The sequence below is a fragment of the Diadema antillarum genome, unplaced genomic scaffold (genome assembly GCF_040938485.1).
Source record: "Diadema antillarum isolate AM-2024a unplaced genomic scaffold, OU_Dant_1.0 scf00000094, whole genome shotgun sequence".
NCBI lineage: Eukaryota > Metazoa > Echinodermata > Echinoidea > Diadematoida > Diadematidae > Diadema > Diadema antillarum.
The window spans coordinates 1,059,923-1,085,432 of record NW_027270983.1 but is presented as its reverse complement, the minus strand read 5'-3'; the positions used below and the strand labels follow the sequence as shown (position 1 = coordinate 1,085,432).

General features: G+C 41.1%; 1 protein-coding gene across 1 annotated transcript; it reads left to right on the top strand.

Annotated features, from left to right (window-relative positions):
• Window positions 1–1,860: 1,860 nt before the first annotated feature.
• LOC139718408 (nuclear receptor subfamily 5 group A member 2-like) lies at window positions 1,861–20,223 on the top strand. The gene is made up of 5 exons (XM_071629882.1): window positions 1,861–1,966; window positions 11,688–11,963; window positions 12,594–13,204; window positions 18,981–19,236; window positions 19,709–20,223. The coding sequence occupies exons 1-5, from the start codon at window positions 1,876–1,878 to the stop codon at window positions 19,954–19,956; spliced, it is 1,482 nt and encodes a 493-aa protein (XP_071485983.1). The 5' UTR covers window positions 1,861–1,875; the 3' UTR covers window positions 19,957–20,223.
• Window positions 20,224–25,510: the final 5,287 nt, after the last annotated feature.

Genomic DNA, 25,510 nt, shown 5'->3' with positions numbered 1-25,510 from the left:
ATACACACTCACACAAACACACACACATACACACAAGTAGATACGAAAGTATAATTTCTTATAGTCTATATAACCATTTCATTTGTTGGTTTAAACCAAGGCCCGTTATAGTTTCCTTAAAACTTCTACCTCTGCACACCAATCCTTTTCATGAAGTAGTGGAACCGTATGTCCAAGCGCTTACGCAAATATTTCAGCGGGGGCCAGCCGGGCTGAATTTTCCTGAGTGTTCTTGCTATATAGTGTCAGTCTTTTATTCTTTTCTCCGAAGTGAAACTTGAAAAGCAGCCATGCAGTTGTTTTCAAGCCCTCTTGAAAACTAAGCTGCATTTGCAACTGAAGAACAAAACTACAAAAAAGACAAAAGTTATTTAATGGCTTCCATGTCTGATGACAATGGAGCCAACGATGTTGATGATTACCTCCATCATCATATTTGCCATCAATATCATCATCATCATCATCATCATCATCATCATCATCATCATCATCATCAATATCATCACCTCCACCACCACCACCACCACCACCACCACCACCATCATCATAACCATCACCAACACCACCACTACAATCATCATTTATTATCATCATTACCACCACCACCAGCATCATCATCTTATATGATTATGAGTCCCATTTGAGTAATTGTAAGCGAGACATTATGATAGTGGAATTCAAACTTCGACAATTCGTAGGAATGAAAAGAAAGTATTTCTGGCAGCAGCCGGAAGATAATTTCGATCTTGCCTGGTGGCCGTTTCAGTGGATGGAAGATTATTTTTCTTACGTGACCATTGCAAGAACAGCACTGCACTAGTCACCGACTGAGGAACACATTTTTCCCATCCAGCCTTATCCACATCCCCCACCCTCACCCGGCTTCCCCCTCCCCCTCCCCCTCCCCCACCCTATCTCATCTCCTTCCTACCCCACCCTCAGTCCGTCCACTCACACACACACACTGGACTCCCTTCCCCCATTCCTCTACATGTCGCGGACTGTCAGGCGTGGGACACTGAGGCGCATCACTGTGATTTCTTCGGATCTATCTCAAATGGTCTGCCCTGATCACACGCCACGTTTTTCCTGGGCGGACCTTTTCTTCCCCCAGCTTCATTCTGCGAGCTTTACGGGACTTGCGACGACTTGGTCGGGTGTCATAATCTTCAAGAAAATGTGAACGTGATGCCTGTTTCGGAGAGGCATTCATAAACATATTTATAGAAATATTCGCATACACCCTCGCACCCACGAACGCACACACTGAGAGATATAAACAGGCTATCCTGTCGTACACACGATAATACACACACATACACGTAATATTACGCATTGACGGTGCAACAACAGACAGAGAGAGAGAGGGAGGGAGAGAGAGGGAGAGAAGACTAAAAGCAAAAGACTGGCTCGTTCCGAGCTCCAAGACATTAGGCGCATGCGCAGTTGGTCTGTTCTTCGCACGTACCCTTGGATGCGGCTGCCTAGCCTGATGTCGAATGTCGACCTATAAAGCGAATTCTATGCCCCGTGGAACATTACTACCTTATTCACGTACAGTGGTCCGCAAGTGTGTGTGTGTGTGTTTATACGCGATGCTACTCGACTCACGTTTTCCGCTCTTGCAGCATACGTTGTCTCCAACTTGCACTACGAAAAAATATTATATTTTATCATTCTCAGCCCGTTGTTAGTTCTTCGTTTTCTCTGGAAAATCGAGCAACTCATGATAAATTTCATACTTGCGAAGTGCCATTTCCTGCACCAGTGACGGCAGTAGACCATACCACAATTTACAATTTCTCGCTTAAATCGTTGCCAAAAGCAGTAAAAATTGCGCATTACCGGGACTACAACGCGTATCATCGCTACAACATGCCGATGTTACCGGAGCACACCGAATATCTATTTCCTGGACCATATTCGATGGATGAATATGGGGATATTTCGATTGACAACATAAAAAGTAAGTTTAGGAAGTGTTATCGAATTGAATATTTACCTTATTCTTTACTTGAAAAAAGTTGTTATTGTGTGTTCCATGTATGTTGTGATGTTTGCTGTTGCCGGTACTATATAATAATCAATTTTAAAGTTCTGTAACAGAATTGTTTTAAAGTTAATGTGAAGTGTTCCAAAATATTACCAGAGTAGGTTCCCGGGCAGGCCAGGTATGAGATGTTAATTATTCCTGTGATGTTTGCATATATTACGTTGTTAATTTTCATTCCTGGAGCAAATGTGCAGCTAGGAAGGGGGAGTCCATCAATGTGATTTTGAGTATTTACGTCCAATGCTGACATAATCTCAAGTTCAGCGCGAATTCTTGCTTATTCCCAAGCCGTAGCAGCCTACACTCAGAGTTAGCTCGCACTTTCCTTCCGCGTGTGTACAATCCCGACGGCATGATTTCACGTACGCGTGCTAGTGTATTTATTCCGGAAGGCAGCGTTCCTCCAGGGTTTGTTGTGTATCACCGTCTGAACTACCTCGCCAACCTAATCGTTGATTGGTTTAGCTATTGTTATTGAGTACCCTCAGTGTTCTGTAATTGACCAATCACACATGCGGTTTCATCCGTACTACTCGTTAAGTATGCGAACGTGACTAAGGTTAATTTACATATATGAATATGTAGTGCTGACTTTTGGACTTGCGCAGTGCGATTTTCTCATCACGTTCAACCGCAGCAACGCACGGATTAGCATACTTTTTTTTTTTAGCTATGCGGGGAACCCGGCGATTTCTGCGCGCTAGAGCCTACACTCTCCCGCGATTCCACGGGGTAGCATCGTTTCACATGGAGTTTTATACCTTTTCGAGGGGAACCAGGGGTTTCTAATGCCAAGAGATCCGTAAGGGGTATACTTTACTAGAAATTTCTGAGGTCATGTGTGTCCGACAAAAAGGAATCACACAGAAATTATCGATTGATTATCGAATTTGTGTGCGTGTTTCTGCTTGGGATTGGCCTGTGGACAGGGAGCTCACGCACTTGTGTTCGCCCGCTCGTTCGCTCGCTTACGAGTAACACGTAACGCGTAAAGCTATGGCGGTAGACGCGGCTCCGTCTGGGGGATTCGTCGCTGATGGGTTGCCCTCGCCTTTGGGTCAAGGTCAGTGTATTCTCATTGAGTGTTTTGACTGAGTTCTCGCCAACGCCATGCCATGCGCTACCAATATATTCTATTTTCTGCTTATCTGCCTTCCAATTCATGTTGCATTGTCATGCGTTAAATCACCAAACCTACTGTGTACCTAGTAATGTTCTTGTTATAGAAAATTAAGCATCCCGTACTATTCTCTGGCTTTGTTTTGAAACTTATGTGACGGAAGGTTTGTCTGAGCTGAGGGGAATCGTCTAAAATGAGCGCTCGAATTCCCGAATTTGCTCTGGTCTATTCCTTCCATAACTTCAGCTGGCGCTACTTGAAATTATCAATCATGTACGGGCGTAGTTAAAACCTTAAACGAGATACTGTATTTAATTTAAAAAAAAGTATCTTTTAGAATTTAGATGCCTGTGCTGTACTCACTTTACATAATGCTCTTTGTACGCAACGTATCCGTATGTGTGCGTGTGTGTGTGTATGTATGTATGTGTGTGCATGCGTATGTTTTTATGCATTCTGTACTTGTTCATATAATTATGCAGCTAAACAATAGAAATGTTTTTTGTTTTTTGTTTACTCTTGGACCAAACGTGTATAATATACACATACCACACTCATTTTTTTTTACCGCACTCATTTTTCATTTTATTTGGCGCACCTTTATGGTTTGTGTCGAGTAACTTGGTCACATCATCATCATCATCTTTTGAAAGGAACATCTTCATGGCATTCGTGTGATATTTTTCCTATTATATATTGATATATCAAGTCCCCCGCAGTCACTTCTTATTAAATAATTTCGATCAATCACTTTAAACAGAGATAATAAGATACAAATTTTGTATCCATTAATTATTGCAATTGACACAGCGTCATTACAGGTCCGATCTGTGTTGATAGGGGAAAAATATGTGTAGTTGAATGATAGAGCCACTAATAGTGATCTGTCTAAGACAATGCAGTCCAATACTATTCAAGTTCATGGAGCCATATAACGGCAAGGAAGGGAGCACTCTACCAGAAACGTGACGACCGTACCGTTGTACCAAGGAATTTCAGTGAAGCTCCTTGGTTGTACAAAGGGGAAATAAAAACAAGCATCATTGCGCTGTTTGGAGTGACTACATGGGAAAATTCGAAAACGTTATCCTGGTTGAGGCAAAAGCAACACTGTGGACCGTGGTCACATCACATGCGTCGCTGTGTTGCATCATTGGAAGGGATGAGGATGGGGAATCGAACAGAGTTGATACTAACAACATCTATACTAAATTTCTATAAGTAGACGACATAACTCTATCTGTATAGGCTGCATCGCCTCTCTGGTCCTTATCCATAGTCGACGCAGATCAGACAAAGGTCATTTTCTGTAAATATCACAAATTTTGCCTAACGCCTTAGAGAAGCTGAGAAATCGCATTTCATGTGGAAATCATGCTTGGTGTTTATATCGATTGTATGTTCTATATATGGGCTAAAGCTAAAGGTTGTGAGAAACCTTTGTCGAACACATTGACGTATACACGCGATGGCAAGCTACTCTCTTCAAAAACTGAAGGTATTCTCATGAGCTATGAGGACTTCTGAAGATGTAGTGATCTAATGAGTAGACTGGGGCATGCTAGACAGTAATAGCCATTTTCATTTGGACTTTACCAGGAAAAAAAGTAGACTGAAAAGAGGGTAGGAGAATGTCGACTAAACTGAACATTTCTTGACATTGTTCTCTGTTTGAATAATATAGGAGTTTTGATTTGCTAATCTATTCAATATCTCCATACATATACGTACATGTATATGCCTCTTGTCCATAGATTCGAGGAGCACAGCCATACACGTGATCCATTTGAATGTGTCACGTTTCGAGCGATAGACGAGCTCCCGTAGTGGGGATCTTCGTGAACTGTAATCGCCATTGACATGTTAATATCACTAGCTCTTCGTGCATGATATATCAGCTCATTCTTCTGTACCATATTAAAGCTTGTGTATATTTCAATTAAAGAAGCCTCATGATCTTCTTGGCAACTGAACACAAAGCGATGATTTCAAGCATTTTTAATGTTTCCTGATCAATTCAATGCAAGCAACTCATATTATATGTGTGTGTATATATTTGTATATAAATGTATAATTAAAGAGAGCTAGTGAGTGTGGCATACATTATTTCTAGTTGGATATAAATGTTGAATTTGATGATACAAATTACTTGTTCTATTTGAATCGAGAAATTCTCGTCGTCTCACTCTGCCCAAAAAGGTAGTGCATTTGCAGGTAATGCAACGTTGGTTACGATATTGCCTATACCTTTTCCGCCATTATTCCCTAACGCTTTCTCGTTTGCCTGAGGAGGAAGTTCATACCTTCCGGTGTGATACCAAAACTAAAGAACCCGTCAGGTAAATTCCAATACTGAGTATGCGCTGCTTTGTTGGTACCCTACATCCACTGAATAGAAACTCGTAGTCGTGTTCCGGTCGTTGATGGATATGTTTTTATTGCCTATGCCAATGAAAACCAGAAACCGCAGCATTTTGAAGTATAGATATACACAAAATGTTTACTTTAAGACTGCTGCGGCGAGATAAGAAAGATGCGCAACAAACTGTACACGAACCGCTGACGTTGCAATGATTATTAAAAGGAGTAACAACAACAAAAAAGAAAAACTCCTCCCTTCTTAACTTCACGACACCTGATTTATTACTGAGACTGGAAATGTAGTCTTTAAATATCTAAAATGGTCTACTTAATTATGACTTGAAACCTTTGACCTTGAGAGCTTACTGGTGCTAGTAAAGGGGAAGCGGGTCAGAGGAAAAGTTGAAAAAAGTCTTTATGTTTAACTATGCAACTTGGTTCAACACAATTTTTACCAATCATCCATATTGCTTCAGGTCAGTGATTGCCGGGTTTTTGTCAGGACATTATGACGTCACATTTTTATCCTGACGGTACTTGTATTAGCAAGACGTTGATCTTGAGGGTATTATTCAAAATACTAGGTGCAATCATTGATGGAATTAATTAAAGTGATCGGATTCTTTTCTTGCAAATGTACAATCCACGACTCGTTCCGCTTCGTCAACTGCAAGACCAGCTAACATTTTCCTCTTATTCTTATTCGGAAACCCACGGCTTGTTCTTGGGCACATCAGTTTGCATTAGCACCCTGTAGGATTGTAGATCATTAAGGTCTCTATAATCTAAGGATATGGCCGAGTATGATGAGGAGCAAAACATTTGGGAGGATGGCCGGATGAATCCAAAAGCGTCATCGGATACCAAATTGCTTCTAGTGAGCAGGTACACTGACAATTCTTTCTTGAAAAGAATTCGGGTCTTCGTTCATTTTTTTTCATGGAGGGCTGTTCCTTGCTGTGTTTTAGTTCACTGTACTTTCCTTTTCAGCGATACCCCCCCACCCCCTTCTCTCGTTCTCGGGAGCTCAGAGAACTAATTTTAGTCGTGCCGTGCCGAGCAGGACGGTTGGACGAGAACTTGAGAGGAGAAACTCGATATGTGTACCGTCGAGTTCGGTTCATCGTCACCGGATGACCCTCACTTTACCCACGTGCATCACCTCGGCACAATCTGCTCCTCCATCATGGGAGATTGGTGTAAAGTGGCCAGTCGATCATGCTTTGTGAGACAGCGTTTGGTCGCTGCTATCGGGTAGGCGTGTCCCCTACCATCTTCTACTCAGTTGTCTAGTCTTTGCTTTGCCTTCACATGTTGCCACGCCATGTCCGCTCTAGCAAGATCCAAATGTAGGCCCAAGTCGGTATAGACCACAAAGCGGAGAAACGTGGTGCCTCACAAAGGCCTACCTTTAAGAAGAGTCAATGGCGTTATCATGATACCTGTAACTAAAGGCATTTTTGTCCAGTTATGCACGAATGTTGTTACTTTTAGCTCAAATGTTCATTTTAACTCTCCCCTCACACGCATAATTCTCATTACTTTGACTTTAAAAACGAAAATGTGATGAAAACAACAAATCCGTCACACTTGTTATCTTGAAGAACGTGTACGATGGTGACCCGTCTGTCCTCGCTCCTGCCCGAAGGTTCTATAATCAAGGACCCATTCTGGACATGTGGCATGAGTCTTATGAGAAAATGCAACAGAGAATCTATGTGAGATTTTTCTCTCAGGAAAGGCCGGACTCTCTCGTTTTCTATCGTGAGTCATGGCGCCACAATCGCAAGGTTTGCTGCAGTTTTAGCTTGTCTTGAGTTGTCTCATCCAATCTCAAATATCTTCGCTTTACTATCCGCTGCCTAACGAGGGGCGCATCAGGTTGATATGACCCATGAGGTCGAAACCGTGCGCTGCTGGCCATACACTCTCATGCTTGGTCCGATGGACAATGCTGAGACAACCCAAATTGTGATACTTTTGTAGATGAAGGCGAACGATAATATTCCTTCACAATGAGGAAGAAGATAAAGCAGCATAAATCACTCATGATGCTGCAGCTGGCATTTCGCTTTGCATGAAGAGCAGAGCAGAGTCCTCCAGACACAATGATTATGTATAGCCTTTCTTTGTTTTGAACAACATGGCGGAGCCGTTCTAACATGTAAACCGTTTCCCATTGCTTCTCTCCACTCGACAGTCTCTATCCTCCTCTGAACACGGGAAGGATGACTGAGAAAAATACAGATGGTTTCTATCATTCTGAGGATTATGGTATTGGTAAAATCGTCAAATTTCGTGGAAAGTTGTCATGATTTGTGTATAAAGTGATGTATGATCACGTTTCACGCTTTAGACACCCAACTAGCGGGGAGGTATCCCACCTCCCTGCGACTAGTCTACACGATATTGGGTACATAACAATCCGCAGTCGACTGTATCCACGCGTAAAACGTTCAAAAAAGATATTTCAAAAGACTTGGTCTCGTGTCACTGCAGAGATTATTTTCTTTCGTTTTTCGGTCAATGGCGAAGAAGAAGAGTCTTTTCGGAGCGAAGGCATGCATGTTTATGATGGATCATGATAGTTTACCATCATTTTGTTGACTGATCTCGGAGCTCAACGTTTATCGGTCGGGCTTGACTGCTGTACATGCCAACTATTCATCTTGCCGTTTTTCTTCGCTTCGGCTCAAGACGGTAATTACACTGTCTGCCGAACTGAATAAATCGTACGGCGTACGGCTCTCTCCTTCCTCCTCTTTTCCTCTTCTATGCATCTCTCTCTACCCCTCACCCCTTGCACACTTTCAATGCCAACCTCTGTTCGTGAACACAAGGGATGTCACAAAATCAGCCATGTTTCATATTTTCAATGCTAAGCACGTCATCGGTGAATCAAAAAGGGCTGAGCGTATAGATCCTCGGGTACAGAATGTGCTCTCATGATGATCATCCACAGAAACCAGAAAACATGTCTTATTGCCATATCATTACAACATGCATTGCATTCCACTGTTTGCTTCTCCGTCATGAGAAAGAGAACACAGCGATGTGGGCGTATACTACGTTGAAAGTATCAGCACAAAACAGACTATTTACTGGCTGCTACCTGCCCTCTTATAGATCCAATCAAAGGTAGCTTAGAAACGGGTGTTTTTGTGTTCATCTTGGGTAGGCATCATGGCATTTGCAGATTGTTGTCTGCCTTGAACAATCACCTGCGTAATAATGATTTTATTCCTACATTCAATTTCATAGAACGCCACATCTATGATATCCACACAAACAGTCACACCCGACAAAGAACCGCCCAATTTTATTGTTTGAATACTGAAGACATTTGTATTCGTAGATTCACACAAAAAAAGAAAAATACTTATGCATCTAATGTCATATAGCAATACAGTATGTAGGCCTATAGAATGTTGGAAGCGTTGTGGTAACGTCACCATTGCTAACGTTCTATATTTGGCACAAATTTGATAGTAAACATGTATTACTCTCCCGACCAATTCGATACAGAACAGCAGGCTTGGAGTATGGATCTACAGCTCCATGCTTGGAGGATATACATAGTGTACTTGACATCGCCCTGACTTTACCACTGTTCACTTTTTTATTTTCCTTTTTTTTTGTTAAAGTGAGAGGGTTATTTATGCTAGCTGACATTTATCGACTATAAGTATGCTTATAGGTATAGGGATATGTTTATCGCCATTCGTCATATATAATAATTTATAAGAATTGCATCCAAGCGGCATGTAGGAGAACGCAAATCATAACTCTACATGCATAGCTCTACAAACACCATTCGTACGTCTTCTCTATTGAGGCTCTTCAATTCATCTTCTTTCCCCTTCGCCTATAGCTTCTCTCCCCTCTCTAACCATCTTTCCATTCCTTTAGCTCTATTTCTTGTATCTCTCTCTCTTGACTCGCGTCTTTAATGTGTGTGATTGTTGCATGGCTCTGTATAGGTAAGTGGTCATCAGCATAATTATCATCGTGGTTGAGATTCCTGCTCCATATTTTGAGCCACGTCTGTCTTCTCTTCTCTTTTCTCTCTCTCTTTCTCTTGCCACACCCGATTATAATGAGCAACACACCGTGCTCTGAACGGATTATAGCAAGCAACGCTGCTCCTGGTTGCAGCGCGCACTTAATCATGCAACCGAGCTACGTACATTTTCTCCTGGATTCGGACCGCGCATCAGGCTGGACGTAGATAAGATGATGGGGGAAAATCTTACACTGACTTGTTTCAGTGATGCAACAGAGACAAAGGCAATCCACTGGTAAATAAAAGGAGAAACAGAAACGACAAAATCATTCCGCTGGTGCTTTTGAATCTGCAGACATTAATTTAAAAAAGAAGATGTCAAACCCACCACCACATTGTGTGTGGCATGATTAATGACCATCCCGCTGTCCCGCTGTTTATGATCTGCATTCAGTCGATAGGACCATGCTTTTTCCTTAGTTTCTTTTTACTTCTTCTTCTTCATCTTCCTCTTCGTCTTTGTCTGTTTATCTTTCTAGTTTCAGTCAGAGGTAAGAGGTTTGGTCTTGAGGTGACATATCTCTCCCTTTGCTTACAAAACTGGACTCTGTATTTAAAGTTTCAATTTCGTGGCGCCCATTTCTAGTATAGCTATTTAGATTGGCGCTTTTCCAGCTTTCTTGTGAAATAGGTCAATGAGATTGCAATTACATCGTATCAACTTTACCGTTGAAGATTTCGATGAAAGTTTGTAATTTTATTCATTTGGCCTATAGCAATTTTATTTCATTCCAACTTACACAGTTTTAAAAGATCAAATTGTTAAGTGGTATACCACCACCATAAGTGAGGATCTAAATAACATCATGTGGAAAGTGGGATAGATTGTTTATGATCAAGATCATTCGCTCAGTGAAAAGATATTGAGGTTTTTGACCTTAGGGCAGGGAATGTGTGTTATTTCCCGGTATTTTTTTTTTGTGTGTGTGTGCGTGTGTGTGTGTGATAGGGTATCCCTCAGATGTCTTTTCCCATTGTTCTTCGGTGAAGGGTTCTCATTTGGTCAAAACACTGTTTCTTAGATCTTCTCGTTTGGAAATGATAATTATTGCTCGATAAGTGTTCTTTTTTTCATATTTCATTTATTTTTACCTAAGTTATTGAGATCAAATTTGGTTCTTCAAATTGGGAACAAAGAGGTAAAGTAACTAACTGTCCCTCTTTTAATGTTCACATTTCCTAGAGGCGTTCAAATACCGTAATTATACTATCGATGCCTGTTGTCAACTTGTCCATGAATTGAGCTACAAGCAATTACCGCTAATTCACGCCACTCCACTCGGTTGGAGGAGGCCGACCAGGGGAGAGCTAGGGAGACATCTTCGCTTCTGCGAGACGTTGTTTTGCAAAATGGTTCGGAGCAAGTCATGCACAAAACTATCCAACACGCGTCTTTCCGCTCAGTTTCGTGCCAATACGTGGAATGATTGCCGCATTGGCGACGTTTGGGCGCCACTCGCGGTGTGCCCGAGATGGCGACACCCATCGTTGCCATACCCGCCGGGGCCCGGGGCGTCACTGGGCGAAACCACGAACGCCACGGGGTGTTTCTTATCTGGCGTACGGCGATTCTTTTGGCCGTACATAAAACGCATGATATTCACAGGAAGACATTCCCTCACGCATAATAGTGAAAAAAAGGAAAAATGCTTAACCTAATTTCGATCAGTAAAATGTAACCCAAAGTGTATGCGTATTCACACAGATATTCATTTATAAACTGGTGTATATGCACACGTTGATATAGCAGTCATGTGTATGTATGTTTATTTATGTATGATAATATCAGAAAGGAGAGAGGTTCCCGGCAACACATGAGTGTATACAGAAGTAATGCATTGGTTTTTACCGCAAACTTCTATCACCATGTAAACATTCAAACAGCATATGTTATAGGACCTGTGCTACTAAAATTGAAAATGTCTATGGGATACTTCATGTTCCCGAAATGCAGAGCAGTCTTTCACAGAGCAATCTCAGGATACATATAAATTTATACCAGCTACATAAAGAAGAGATGAAATTCGTTGACTATGCCAACTAACGTGGTCTCCACAATGTGCCTCTTTTATTTTGCTTTCTGTCGCCAGCAGCGCCCACGCTGCGGATGGATTTCAACTTCGAGCAGTCGGACGTCAAGCCCGAGTTCGACGAGCAGTGTCCGGTGTGCGGCGACAAGGTGTCCGGCTACCACTACGGCCTGCTGACCTGCGAGAGTTGCAAGGGGTTCTTCAAGCGGACTGTCCAGAACAAGAAGGTCTACACGTGCATCGAGAACAGGAACTGTGCTATCGACAAGACGCAGCGCAAGCGATGTCCCTACTGCCGCTTCCAGAAGTGCCTCAAAGTTGGGATGAAATTAGAAGGTTGGTTGGTCGAGAAGAAGAACTAAGGATGATAAATGAAAGCACATATTGTATATATATATATATATATATATACAACAAAAATCATTCATCATACCATAATATTCCAAACTTCCAAATGTATTTTTAATTTTGTTTGTTTATGTTACAAATATGTTCAACGAACATTGAATCACTGGGGAAATTCAAAGTCGGGTAGATTTCTTGATGCAAAGATTCATTTCAGCCTGAAATGCCACTTCTGCTTTATGAAAGGAAAATTGTAACCCTGCAGGAAATAGAAGCCTGCTCAAAGTGCCGAGACATAGATAAGCATCTAGCTTGAGTAAATGGTATGTGAACATGGGGAGGGGTAATGTGACGAGACGATATTCGGGATATATGCCTAAATAGACTGTTTAATTCGGCTACATAACATATTCCTCATACCAAAACTTGAATAGTGCTTAATGCAGGGATTAGATTTTTTATGGAAAGAACTGTTTAATATATGCAACTGTGCAATCCTGCTTTTAGTTTTACATTATAATGAGGAAGTGGTTTTATAACATCTTAGGAACAGTATGCTTACAATAACCCTTCCCTATGAAATCATTGTAAATGTGCCACGTTCAATTTTCTTCTCGCTAGCCGTGCGGCCTGACCGAATGAGGGGTGGACGGAACAAGTTCGGCCCGATGTACAAACGAGACCGAGCTTTGAAACAGCAGCAGAGAAACCGGCTAATAGCCAGTGCAAGAGCTGTCTCAACTCCGGGGAATCCCGACATTTCCATGGCCATCAAGAATATCCACGCAGCGGCCTCCAGGAGTTCGGCGCTCCATCCACCCCCAGCGGTGGTCATTAGGGATCCACTCAACAAACCACCCATCATGAACATCCCTCAGCCCATGTCACTTCAACAGAACGGCTACGGGGTGCCGCCGCAGATCCAGCCCATCAACTACACAACGACGGGCCCCATCCAGCCCCCTACATCAAGTCCTCCGCCCTCGGGTTCCAGCACCAGCCCTCTCTCCGTCAAGGCCGAGCCAGACCACACGCCCAAATTGATCCTAGAACTGCTGCGCAGTGAGCCAGACCAAGTCCAGCTTCAAGCCAAGGTCTCGTCCTATCTCCAGACAGCTATGGGCATGACCGCGCCCGGGGACTTCTTTAGCATGATATGCAAGTTAGCAGACCAGACTCTCTTCGCATTTGTGGACTGGGCAAGAAATAGTCTTTTCTTCAAAGAACTGAAGGTATTCATTGCTCCTTGCTTCTTCCCGTCCCTCCCAACTTTGTCGTAGCTTCCCAGCTTCCTTCTCTCGAGTAACCTCCATTTGCTCTGGCATTGCACCCCTTCCTCTTGTCCATACTGGTGTATATTTGCCCCATTCATACCCGGGTATCAACTTCCCTTCTTTGCAAATGTCACATGGCATTTGATCCATGTCGATATTATTTTTGGAATCTGTATCTGACGCCCATGAGCAAGTAAGATAAAGAGGAAATTTTAAGTATTGCATCTCTCATTTTTCAAGACCAAATTGAGTGGTAGCTTAATGTAAATGTTGGACGATCTTGAACTAGTCCAAGAACCAACTGACATCAATTTTTCAGAATCTGAACGGTAAAGGTTACTCGATATTTCCCATATCGTACAATGCAACATGCAGTAACCTCATTCATTAGCTAATAGTTATTTTGTATCTAAATTATTGTAAGGTCAATTATATGGTTTGCGTGGTTCTCTGTGTGCCTTTTAGATGGTTTTGTTTAGTTTTGTTTCGTTTTGCTGTGTTTGATGGTGTCTTTTTTATCCCTTGACCATTATGATATAAGCCATTCCTTCATGCATCTACGTGAAACGAATATCAGCAAGGTGGTCATAGGATATTAACAGTAAATGCACTGACTGTCTTATTAAAGATTTAAATATTCACCTATTTCTACGCCAAGAATTTTTCCACCTGATATGGCATGGCTTACCTTACACAAGCCTTTCCAGCAATATTTGCGTACTTGCTTTGTGATAAACTGCAAGGGAACAGGGATTTTGAAGTTGGAATGAGAGTCTGAAACGATTTTTGTTGGGTCACCTGCCGTCCGGTACCTGGTGGCAATGGAAGAGATGGCCTTCTACATGTAGTCAGCAATAGTATCTGCTTTTATAAATTTTGCATGCTGATATGTTTACGTTTTCATCGTATAAGTTGGAGTTAAGACACAATTTGCTTGGTAGACAGAAATTTTGTTTGAAGCATCGTGTAGGAGAAATTATCAAAAGAGAAACCATTTCTTCTTAATGTTTGTATTTTCTGTTATACTTCACTGTTAATATGGTGAAGCCCGGCCGTGACATTCGCCGTGATAGGTAATGTTCTGTCTGTGAACTCACTGCCATTTCGCCAGCTATTTCGAAATGATTCAAAACCCTGTTGCTCGCACAGAAGTCTCTTAAAACAAAAATTGTGCTTGAACCTAAAATTCATCGTTTTCCTCAACTCAAACATCATTCATCAAATCTCTTCTTCTACAATACTCTGCTGCATTATAGATAAATACCTTTAATACATAATAGCTATGTATGATGTGTACATATTATAAATATAAATTTATTCGTTTGACGTGTATGTAAATACATGAGCATGCTGATGCATACTTACGTAACCCACGTTTCAATAATCCACTATGACCCATCGTCACAATCATTCAGACACGTTTAAAAGCCCCCCCTCGCACACACACACACACACACACACACACAACACACACACATGCCCTTGAACGAAATCTTCAAGAAATCCAACCGTCATAAATTATGCACGCGCTTATACATATTCTCTGGGGCCATTGCAGTGGTTTGAACGTCACCTATTGAGCAGCAAATCCGTTTGTCGCCCGCCTTATTCAGTGGCAATATGCGGACAGGTCAAGGCTAACCGGGAACGAATGAATGAATGAATAAGTGAATGAAAGAGCGAATGAATGAGTGAATGACTTCACAATTACAGCTATTCGTTCGTTAATTTACGAAGCGTGTCCCCCCTCCCCCTCCTAATTTTACATTGTTCACACGAATTTGATTGCAAGAGAGCATGGAGCCAAATGAACGCATTTTGGTGGGGTTTTTTTCTGGTGTTATTGATGATAATATGTAGATACGGAAGTAGAGACACAGCCGTGGCTGATGCTGCTCATAGAAATAGAATGATGACCAGATGCACTTCAAGCAGTATTCAAATTTGTTTTTGTTTCTCGTATACTCTCTAAGGCCCACTTCAGCCTAATCACAAATGATTGTCGCGTAAAATTTGCAAACCAATTGTTTTTTTGCGGGGAGAGTGCAATGTATTATCTACTAGTAGTATGCAAAGCGGAAAGACATATCTGCACATTGCATTCTCCAAATATTTTTCTCTACGCAAAAGACTCAAAATGCCATGGTTAGATTTAGACAGTGTATTGTGGAAGAGGGCAAGAATAGGTGCAGCTGAAATCGATTATGCTATTCTTCGAGATTGGCAGAGTTTGTTGCAACCAGTGCACAAATTTCTCACTGATTAATTTAGTCGGACTGTATTTGCCAGGATATTTGGCAACTGTTTCTTATACAGTGGATCTGAGGAATTGCATAGGAAGGAAGAAACGAATGGGAACGTTTCCCAGGTGTACGAGTTTCTTGGTTTTCCAGAAAAACAGCTTCTATCACAGGCAACAGCTGTGATAATAGTCCGATAAGAAGGAGGGTGGGAAGAAATGGCTGGTTGGGTAAGGAATTTATGGTGAGATGGCGATAATTTCAGAGAAGATATGGGGTGATTGTCAGCTTCTCTTGCTGCCGATCTGACATCGTCAGCAAAAAGAGAAGAAAAATGTGTCCATCCTGAGTCGGGGGCTCATATACCTGTCTGCCGCCCGCAGCTCATCCCCGCCCCATCACGCCCCCTCGCCAGCTGGTGACGCTAGTATAAATATTACTTGTCCCATCCTGGATCTCTTGTCGCTGATTACGTATCGAATCAATTTGGAAGGGAAACAGACCGATTCATGTATTAGTACCTATACCTTCACAATACCCCCTCCCCCTTAGTAACTCCATGAAGCTACTTCATGGTATCTCCTAGGTTGCTTAAAAACATGCGGTCATATAAAATCACATCGTTTCTCCCAATCACGCGGACATAATTCGAAGAAGACAAGTATAAGAATTGTTGATACAGAATTATTGAATGGTGAAGTATGCAATTTAGTTGCGAGAATTGATGGGGCACTGTAGGTTGTCCCCAAACTAACGATGTTGCCATAACACCGACCGATTACCATCCAGAGATGGAACATTCTTACGCAATCTCCTGTTTGTGCTATCCCGTACCATGTCGATTTCCAGCTTACTAGTATTTCGACCACTTTCAGGAAGCGTGGTAAATCCAATGTGAATGATCGGATTATGGTGCTCCATGATCGGATGGTAGGTATATATGAGAAATACAGAATATTACTCATTGGAGCGAGTTACCTATACAGTTGACATTCGATTTTACTACATGACAAACCAATGTAGGCGGATAGCGTAGTCGGCGAAGAAAGAAATTTGAGCTAATTTAGATCGCCAATGACACTGGTTTAAACAGTAATTTGTCTTTTTTTTCTGCAGAATATTATGAAAAACGAATGTTTGGAAGTAGTGATGGGAATTTATCCATATACTGCTTATTTAGAGGCAACCTTCAGTTGCTGTCACATCCCCGCCCCTCGTTTCTCGCACTGTTGATATTTTTCTAGAAGGCTTCTTTTAGTGTTTGTGTCCCATTAACAAAACGTATGTTCAATTTGCGCGTGGGTGTCCTGTTGACAAAATTGATGACAGGGCATAAGGAATGTTGCAAAGTCGTAGGTCGTCGCGACTTATATTTTGTTGTTGCCTTTTAGGGAGATATATGGAATAAATGTTTTCACTTTCACTTAAATCTTACGATATTTTGTCCGAGGAGTAGTTTGCATGAGCAAATCATACTACTGGTGCGATCTGTGTAAGAACATTTTAAACGTAGTTTATTGCTACCACATTGTGCTAGCATGCACTTTGAATGCTTTTCAAGTACGTCATTATCCGGTTTGTGGTCTAAAATTCGCTGGAAGATATAATCTGGCTGGGAGCAGTACAGCTAGCCATCCAGCGTCTCCTCAATCCCAGGCGTTCCGCCGGCTTATCGTAACGGTTTGCCGTTATTTGTTATTAAGACCTATTACGTAATAGCACCCGCAGACGTTTGATCAATAGCCCAATCAATGGGGCTGGGAGAAGTATGTTTAGCAGGAACAATTGAGCATAACCCGAATTACAATACCATGTCTGGGATGCTGATAGAAGTCTCAAATTTCTTTTTGCTCCACCTCGTTGAGCGGACAATACGAAGCTCCGATATGCGGGAGCCGCCTTCTTTACCATTTTTCCTCTTGTGGTCGGCGGAAAAGACAAAAAAAAAAAGAAAAGATGACGATGTAACACCCACCAATGAATGAAGTTGCCCATTGATTCGCTGGACCATGCATGTAGCTGCACCAAACATGACTGTGTGTATGTGTTTTATATGTGTATACCAGGGTATGTGTGAGCGTGTGACCGCGTATGTCTCGAATAGAGCTCGACCCAGACAATCTTACGTAATGTTACGTCATTCACGCGGACATACCGTGTGGTAGGCTGCGAGGATCTATGTACGGATTGCTGGTTTGATGGGCCATTAATGTAATGCTGACTGGAGAATCACTGCGAAACATACGACTTGAGCTCATAATCTCTGTGCAAGAAACAGCAGATAATGTAGAACCAGTAAATCAGAGAGAGGGAGAGATGGTCCCACTGTACAGCTTGGTCGTAGAGGATCCGATATGCAAGATGATAAGATATCTTTTAAGGAGCTTTGTCCACTTCATTTCATGCTTGGCTTGAGGCTGCTATCCGTTTATTGTGGAGGCATTTTGCTCTATGAAATGGAATATAGCAGTCTAAATAGTCACATCGGTTGTTGAGCCGTATGACTGGTCTTTATCATGTGAATTTCAACCTCTCTACACATACGGGGTGAGAGGCTAATGCCTTACAAGAGCACGAATTGCCCTGCGTCTCGCTCTATCAATGGAAGCAAAAACATACAATGTTCATCAACGTAGGTTAAAAATCACAGAAGCAATATCATAACCACATGAAACGAAAACCTCCCACATGTTCCATTCACATGACAAGGCCTGCCACGTGACTGGAGGGGGAAGTGACAGTCACAACGCGGGCAAGTGTCCGCTTCCTCGTGTAAACGAGAACTGGTCAAATCGTGCCATCTCACGGCAGCCATCATTAGAACGTGGCATCTCACCACACCTGCCCAACTCGCCAAATAAAAGAGGCACATGTCATAATGTCCACTGCGTTTCCTCCATCACATCTAAATGTCTAATACTTTCCATGTTCTGATTCTATACTCTCTCGTGAGCTAGCGAGTTTTCAGTCGTTTCATTGTGCGCTGCAGCATGGGCGAAAATCATGAGAAAAGGCAACCAAATTATGAAAACACTCCCAGTAATATGACATACACAATGAAATTTCAGGGACGGCCAGCAGTTCATTTCGTAATGTTGTTGATCACATATAAACCCATACCGTTGTACCCAAGAACTATTCAAAATCATTAAGCCTTTTTAATTGGTTCAGTTACATAATATATTTCTTTTCTGTTAACCAATGTGCCTTACTTGGTCCTGGTTTCATGTTCTTTCTTGTAGATCAACTTCTACACATGTCTAGTCATTTCTTTTGGGGACTGTTGTGTTGTTGACTAGGATAAGTATTTGAATTTTTGTCCATGAAAGAAGTGATGCAGGTTACAGTGATGTTAAAAGTCGCGATATAGATTTCACAACAAATAAGTAACCATTCTTTTCTCCCTCTCTCTCTTTCTGGCTCTCTTCCTCTTTGTCTTCCCCCTTTGTGTTTCTATCTGTCCATCCTTTCACTCTATCTCATCTTCCCATCAGGTTGAAGACCAGATGAAACTCCTGCAGAACTCGTGGAGCGAGCTGCTCCTCTTCGACCACCTCTACCGCCAAATACACCACCACGGCGAGGGCATCTTGATGATCACCGGCCAGACGCTGGACCAGTCGACGCTCACGCACATGGGGCTCGGCGACGTGCTCGACCAGATGAACAGCATCGTCATGCGCATGCGCGAGCTGAAGATCGACCACAAGGAGTATGTGTGCTTGAAGTTCATGATCCTGCTCAATCCTGGTGAGTGGACATCCGTGAAGGGGTCGGCAGAGTCCTCCTGTCATTATTACACACACACGAAAAAAAAAACCATTCTTGCTGTATCTGAAAGTATTCAGTAATTGCTGACCTAGTGTGAAACAAAATACAAAAAAAAAAATTCTCTCGTCATGTTTCGAACATAACGACATGGCAAGCATTGTCTTACAAATGAATTCACGTATTCACTTCTTCGTTTTTCTTTATGGAAAGGATGTGGTTCAGCAAGCATAATTCATTATGCCTTCTCCCCGAACGGTGCTTTAGGCATTTGTTTTCCCCTAATTTCATTTTGCCTGTGAGACACAGATGTTTTGAGATTTGTTTGACAAGATAACGCATCTGTATCATTCCATATACTGTTCATTTAATTCATGTGGTTAGTCTTTGATTATTTTATATCACAAAGACCATTTCTCTTATAGCATTCATCCCCGTTGTTTTCCCTGCCTAGGTATAGTCTCACTTCATGACAAGCACATTATCGACGGCTGTCAAGACCAAATCAGCGCCGCCCTGCTGGAACACACCATGACCTCGTACCCAACGGTTGGCGATAAGTTCCGGCTGATGCTTAGACTATTGCCAGAAATCAGGCAAATCAGCCAGCGCGCCGAGGAATACCTGTACTACAAGCACCTCAACGGCGAGGTCCCTTACAACAGCCTCCTCATGGAGATGCTCCATAGCAAGCGGAAATGATTTTTAGACATTTGAAACGTTTATTTCCCAGCGGGGAGACTTCTGAAGAGACTAAGAATGGGGAGGAGAATGAAGAGATGAAACATTTTTGCAAGTGTATGACACTGTTTGGACCACGTAAACAGAACGCACCGTCGCGCCCAAGGTACATCATGTGCGAGTGACCAGTAGCATATCGCCTACAATTGTTGGTTTGCTTCCTTGAGAACAGCAGGGAGGTGAGCCCGTCTCCATGGTAACAGCAGCCAACTACGCTAACGTTGGTGAGGAGAGAGCTACAATGGGGCACTGGAGTCCAAGGGTCTGTGCGGGGTCTATCAGTGTGTGACTGGAGTTGTGCGTACGCCTCCCCTGTACTGCTAACCCCATGGGACAGACAAAGTTAGGCGGGGTGTACGCATAGCATTTTGATATGCATGAGATTGCTGAATACGCAAACCAAAGAGTTAATGGACAAGACTGTATATACTATAAATATACTTATGTGACATTTTATCATGGAAGCAAACAAACAAAACTATGTTGTGTGATCAGGGCTCCGTCTTATAAAGACTTGCATTTGATTCAAATCATATAAATCTCCCAATCAATTGCAACTGTGCGATTGAGAACAAACGTGAAAAGTTGCGATTTTCGTATCAATCGCGATATTTTTCGGACTGACTTGATCGCAAATCTGTCATAAGTTGGGATTGATTCTAAGTCAGTTGCAGCAAATACGAAATCAATCGCAAAGTTGAGGTTGCCATTGAATTTGCAATTAATCATTCAACCCTGATATTAAAATTATAAAAACGGTATCATCAGATAGAGGAGATATGACTCTTTACCATGAAGGTAGTCTCACGGTCACCGCAAATTTTGATTTGTCAGACCGAGATATACTAAACGTATACTTTAGATATCAGATTGATCGCAATTTCAGTTTGATCTATATATTATAATGGATATTTTCGATTAATAGCAAGTTGAAATCAGTCGCAAGTTTTATGATAATTATTTTGAATTGATTTCAATTGCTAGTTTTATAAGACGGGGCCCAGTACTCTGCTGAAAAGTGGCAGAGTGCGAGCAGCGTGGCCAACTAGCTCAGAATGCACCTTATAAAAACAGCAAAGAAGGAAGGGGAAAAAACGATCGTGCAAATCTTTGAACGCCTCTGTCCACGTTAGTGGATATAGGATATGATACTATTCTTTACAAAATGACCTTTTGAATGACAGGCCCTCTCTTCTTAAGGTCAAATTATGCTCGGATGTTCAGTGGGATTAAGGGAAATTTCTCGAAGAGTTGGGAGTAGAGGTGAGGAAAGTTGAGGCAGTGCAGCTAAGCTGAGTCTCGAACGCGGGCCATTAAATGAACCGTCAAGGTCAAACCCTATCACCGAGTGACACTCGTTCCATAGTGCAGCGTCGTTGCTTTAAGATATTCACTATACAATTGTTAAGTGTTTCTGCTGTAGCTGTAATAATCAGCACAACCATGAAATGGTGTTTCTTTTTAAATCAAAACTTGTCTGTTGAGACAGATTACGTGTCCCGAATGAAATAGTAGATTGAAATGAAATATAAGATCTTAATCTAACCGTCTTCATGCTCAGAGCATGCCATTATTAATTCTGTTGTACCGTATTATCTTGAGCTTTGTTTTTTCTACTTTGTGGTGGATAAAACATGGAAAACCTACAAGGTGATGAAAAGTCCAGACGGCTACGCCTGTGTACCATTCTATCTCTGAAATGACACCCTCTTAGTGTGGAAATAAGTACTAAAGTAATGTGTTATTTAACTTTTGAAGGTTTTCCCAGAAAATGTCCGTCAAACTTAATATTTTCTTTTAGTCGCAATCGCTGTGTCAAACATTTCTTGCGGTAAGCAAGAATGAAAACGTGCTTGTAACACTCGAGGCCCAAAGGGTCCTATACGGCAACCCTGCTCATCGTAGTATGACAAGGCTGAATAATTCAAACAAAATAAAAATCGCACAAAAACTATATTTATATCAAGCCAACTGCCTATTACAAGAAGGATATACAGTGTATTTGACCATTATTTTTACCCCTTTTTCCATGTAATTGCAAAACGTCAAGCACTTATTTTGTCTCTGCTCTTTGCAAAAGCGTATAACACTTCACGTCCTTCCATAAAATGTAAAATGTCACAGCTCTTATAGTATCGTAGACTTCAGAAGCAGTCTTTATTGTTTAAAAACAAAAATTCTTTCTTGTCATCACGTTGATAGTGACATTTAATGTTCCGTTCTGTTTTTTTTTTTCGGCTTGAACGTATTTTGATGTTGCACCGTGTCAGTTAGATATGACTAATGCTTTTCACCTGTGGAAGTTGTTTTGTTGTTTGTGATAGGCTTGATTATTGCAACCCTACGTCGCTGATCATGCAACAACCACGTCAAAATTACTGACTCAAATTACACAAGTTTGGGACTTCATCACCAAGGTGATGCGATTTGATCTGCAATTTCATTTAGCACCCGTTCTTTAAAGTGCCAATGAACTGTTTCTTGCGTTTAGAATGCTTGTAAGAAAGTTTTTAAATGTGTATTGTTTGTTAACATGAATTGTTCATAGGTATTCTCCTTCGACACAGGTTGTGTCTCTACTAATGCCAGGTAAATCTTCTGTTGGTGCCATATAGAAAGTTTATTCAGACACCATCATGCTCAGTCAACAAAGACGGTTAAGCCGTCTTAAAACGTACAAAGCAAAAAGAAAAAAAAAATAGTGCTCAAATTTATTGCCCGGTCTGAAATGTGGAGAATGGAACAGAAAATGTTCATGTTAAACCAGTGTCCATCGCACAACTTACTGAACGCGCGTCTGTGTTGTCTTCGAGAGGTGGAATTCAAGCAAACATCGATCTTGCCGAAACTGCGATAGCATTAACTCTTCAACTTGGAAAACTTGTTTTCTCGTAGGGGGAAGATTCTGGAAGCAGAGAGAATTGTTTTTTATATGACGTCATCTGACATCCGGGCATTGTCTTGTGTGTGATCTTGTACAGGGTAACGTAAGTAAGAGATAAGAATACATCACGTAGTCAGTACAAGTACTTTTACGTTTTCAACCATGATTTTTTTATATTATATTAGAGTAGTTTTGGTCTCGTATACCACAACATGACGCTCAGACCAAGTAACGCGTCAGAAAAGTAAGTGCGTAAGTGACTTGGTGTACTCCTCATACCCCCGTGTGTTCGGGGTGCCAGTCGTTCTCTGGTGAGGATGACTAGCCGTTATTATTATGATCATCGCTCTTGTGTGCATGTTTCTATTCCTACTGGTATACCAATTTAACCTAGACATGTCCCAAACATGAAAAGCTATGAAAGGGAAGGAAAAAAACTACAACAATAAAGGCATTGGAGTAATATCTCTTTAATACAGACAAGACAAGTGACTGTCTGATGTTGTGCAAATGCAGTATCGTTATCACGATCTTACGTCGGTGAAGGTGGGCGTTTGTACTGCTCGTTTATTTCTTGATAGCTGTGGATATAATTGCGGGGAATGGTTATACTTCTGTGATCGAGTTCTTGAAATATTTGTAGAATATACTTCACAAACGACTGCTTGCTTAAAGGATCGGTCGATAAACTTTTACCCCTTTCGACTATACGTCAATACTTGTGTGGATTTTATTCGTCATACGATCATTAATTGTCAAAAGACTTTAAATTTTGGTCTAACAACTCCTACATGTGCTATCGTAATGTCATAATTACGTTGAGTTATTATCTGAGAGCTATTTCTGGCTGACTAATCCCGGGAGGTGTACAGTTTATGTGTCAAAACGGTGGCTCAAGCCTCTTGCGTCGCACCCTTGCCATCAGACCACCGCATGCTATGGATTCCCGCCCGATGGAACATTGTTTCATATGCGAACAGTTCCGTCTACCGGGGGCGCTATTCAAGAAATCGTTTGTGAATCTAGGATGGGAGGGAGGTATCGTTGGTGAAAGCATCACATCAAAACGAATCGCGTAGGGTGCGGTGGCCTGTATCTTACTTCGGTCTCATTTCTTCGATCTGTCGATTTCATTTTGTTTTTCTTTTTGCCTTTCATGCCGCCATAAAGATGGATTTTACGATTTGTTTCATATTTGACGAGTCTGTATTTCACTAGATCTGTATTGAAGCTCTTGTATCGTCTCGCACATCTTTGGCTTTTTCTACTTTCTCTCTCTCTCTCTCTCTCTCTCTCTCTCTCTCCCCCTCTGTCTTTTAAGTGATATTATACCTTGCCTGTTATATGAAGTGACTCATATTGTCCATATTATATATTTACAAGAGAATGTTTACTTCGTTATTCATATGTACACTAAAAATTGTTTTTCTTTTGTTTGTTTCTGTGCATTCAAAGTGCATTCTGTACAATTTTGTGGACAAAAAAAAATGGTTGTTGAAAACATCATAATCGATTCTCAACTCTGTGTATTTCTTTTTGGTAGATATGCTATGGTCAAGTAGCATGCTATGGTCAAGTAGCAGAGTTAGTTATCGGAGAATGGACGTTGTGGAGAGCGGTTTTTCAGAGTTTGTATAAGTGTAAAAAGTGTGTTTGTGTGTGTGTATATTATTGTATCGAAATGTTTTAGATATACATTTTCATATTCATACTTGTGTGTTTGTGTGTGTGTGTGTTTGTGTGTGTGTGTGTGAATTTAATTTGATTTAATTTGATTGAAAGGGTATTTTACTCCATTGCAGCCCGGAGGTTGAACGATTACTATAAAATTAGACAAAAATATGTACAAGATAGTAAAAATACATAGAATAAAAAATAGTATCAAACATTCATCTTAACTTTTGCGCAATATTCACATTTACAGAAAAACAAACACAATTATGCACTAACAATTTCGAACACTACTATTCTCATTATCATAAGTAATCAAAATTACATTTTAAAAATCATTTGAATTCAACTTCTTCCTTATCTTCATCTTCTTTTTCTTCTTCATTTTCTCTCCTTTTCCCCTACTTAGACTTTACATTCTCTTGACTTTCTCCTGTGTGTATGTGTATATATATATACACATAACTAACTATATTACACACACACACGCACACACACACACACACACACACACACACACACATATATATATATATATATATATATATATATATATATATATATATATATATATATATTAACCACACATTAACCTGACATAAACCCAAAGGATGTAAATCAACTTTGGCATAAATGCGAGCTAGGATCGCCGAAGCGATGCAGCTTTTTTATTTTTTGTAATATATATATATATATATATATATATATATATATATATATGATATATATATAATATGAATATATATATATATATATATATATATATATATATATATACATATATATATATATATATATATATATATATATATATATATAATGGTTTGTCATGCTGAAAACCTCTATTCCATATGGTATAAACAGACAATAAAGTTGACGAAGAGCTGAGGTCGAAATCTTCTACCGTACCACCAGTCGGCATCGTGCGACATCTACTCTCTTCATTGTCCAATCAGAACG

Bases quoted from the DNA above. Each gene is read 5' to 3' on its own strand.
- LOC139718408 (XM_071629882.1), top strand. From the start codon at position 1,876: ATGCCGATGTTACCGGAGCACACCGAATATCTATTTCCTGGACCATAT. The intron at 13,205-18,980 runs GTATTCATTGCT...TCTTCCCATCAG, and splicing joins TTTTCTTCAAAGAACTGAAG to GTTGAAGACCAGATGAAACT. The intron at 19,237-19,708 runs GTGAGTGGACAT...TTCCCTGCCTAG, and splicing joins CATGATCCTGCTCAATCCTG to GTATAGTCTCACTTCATGAC.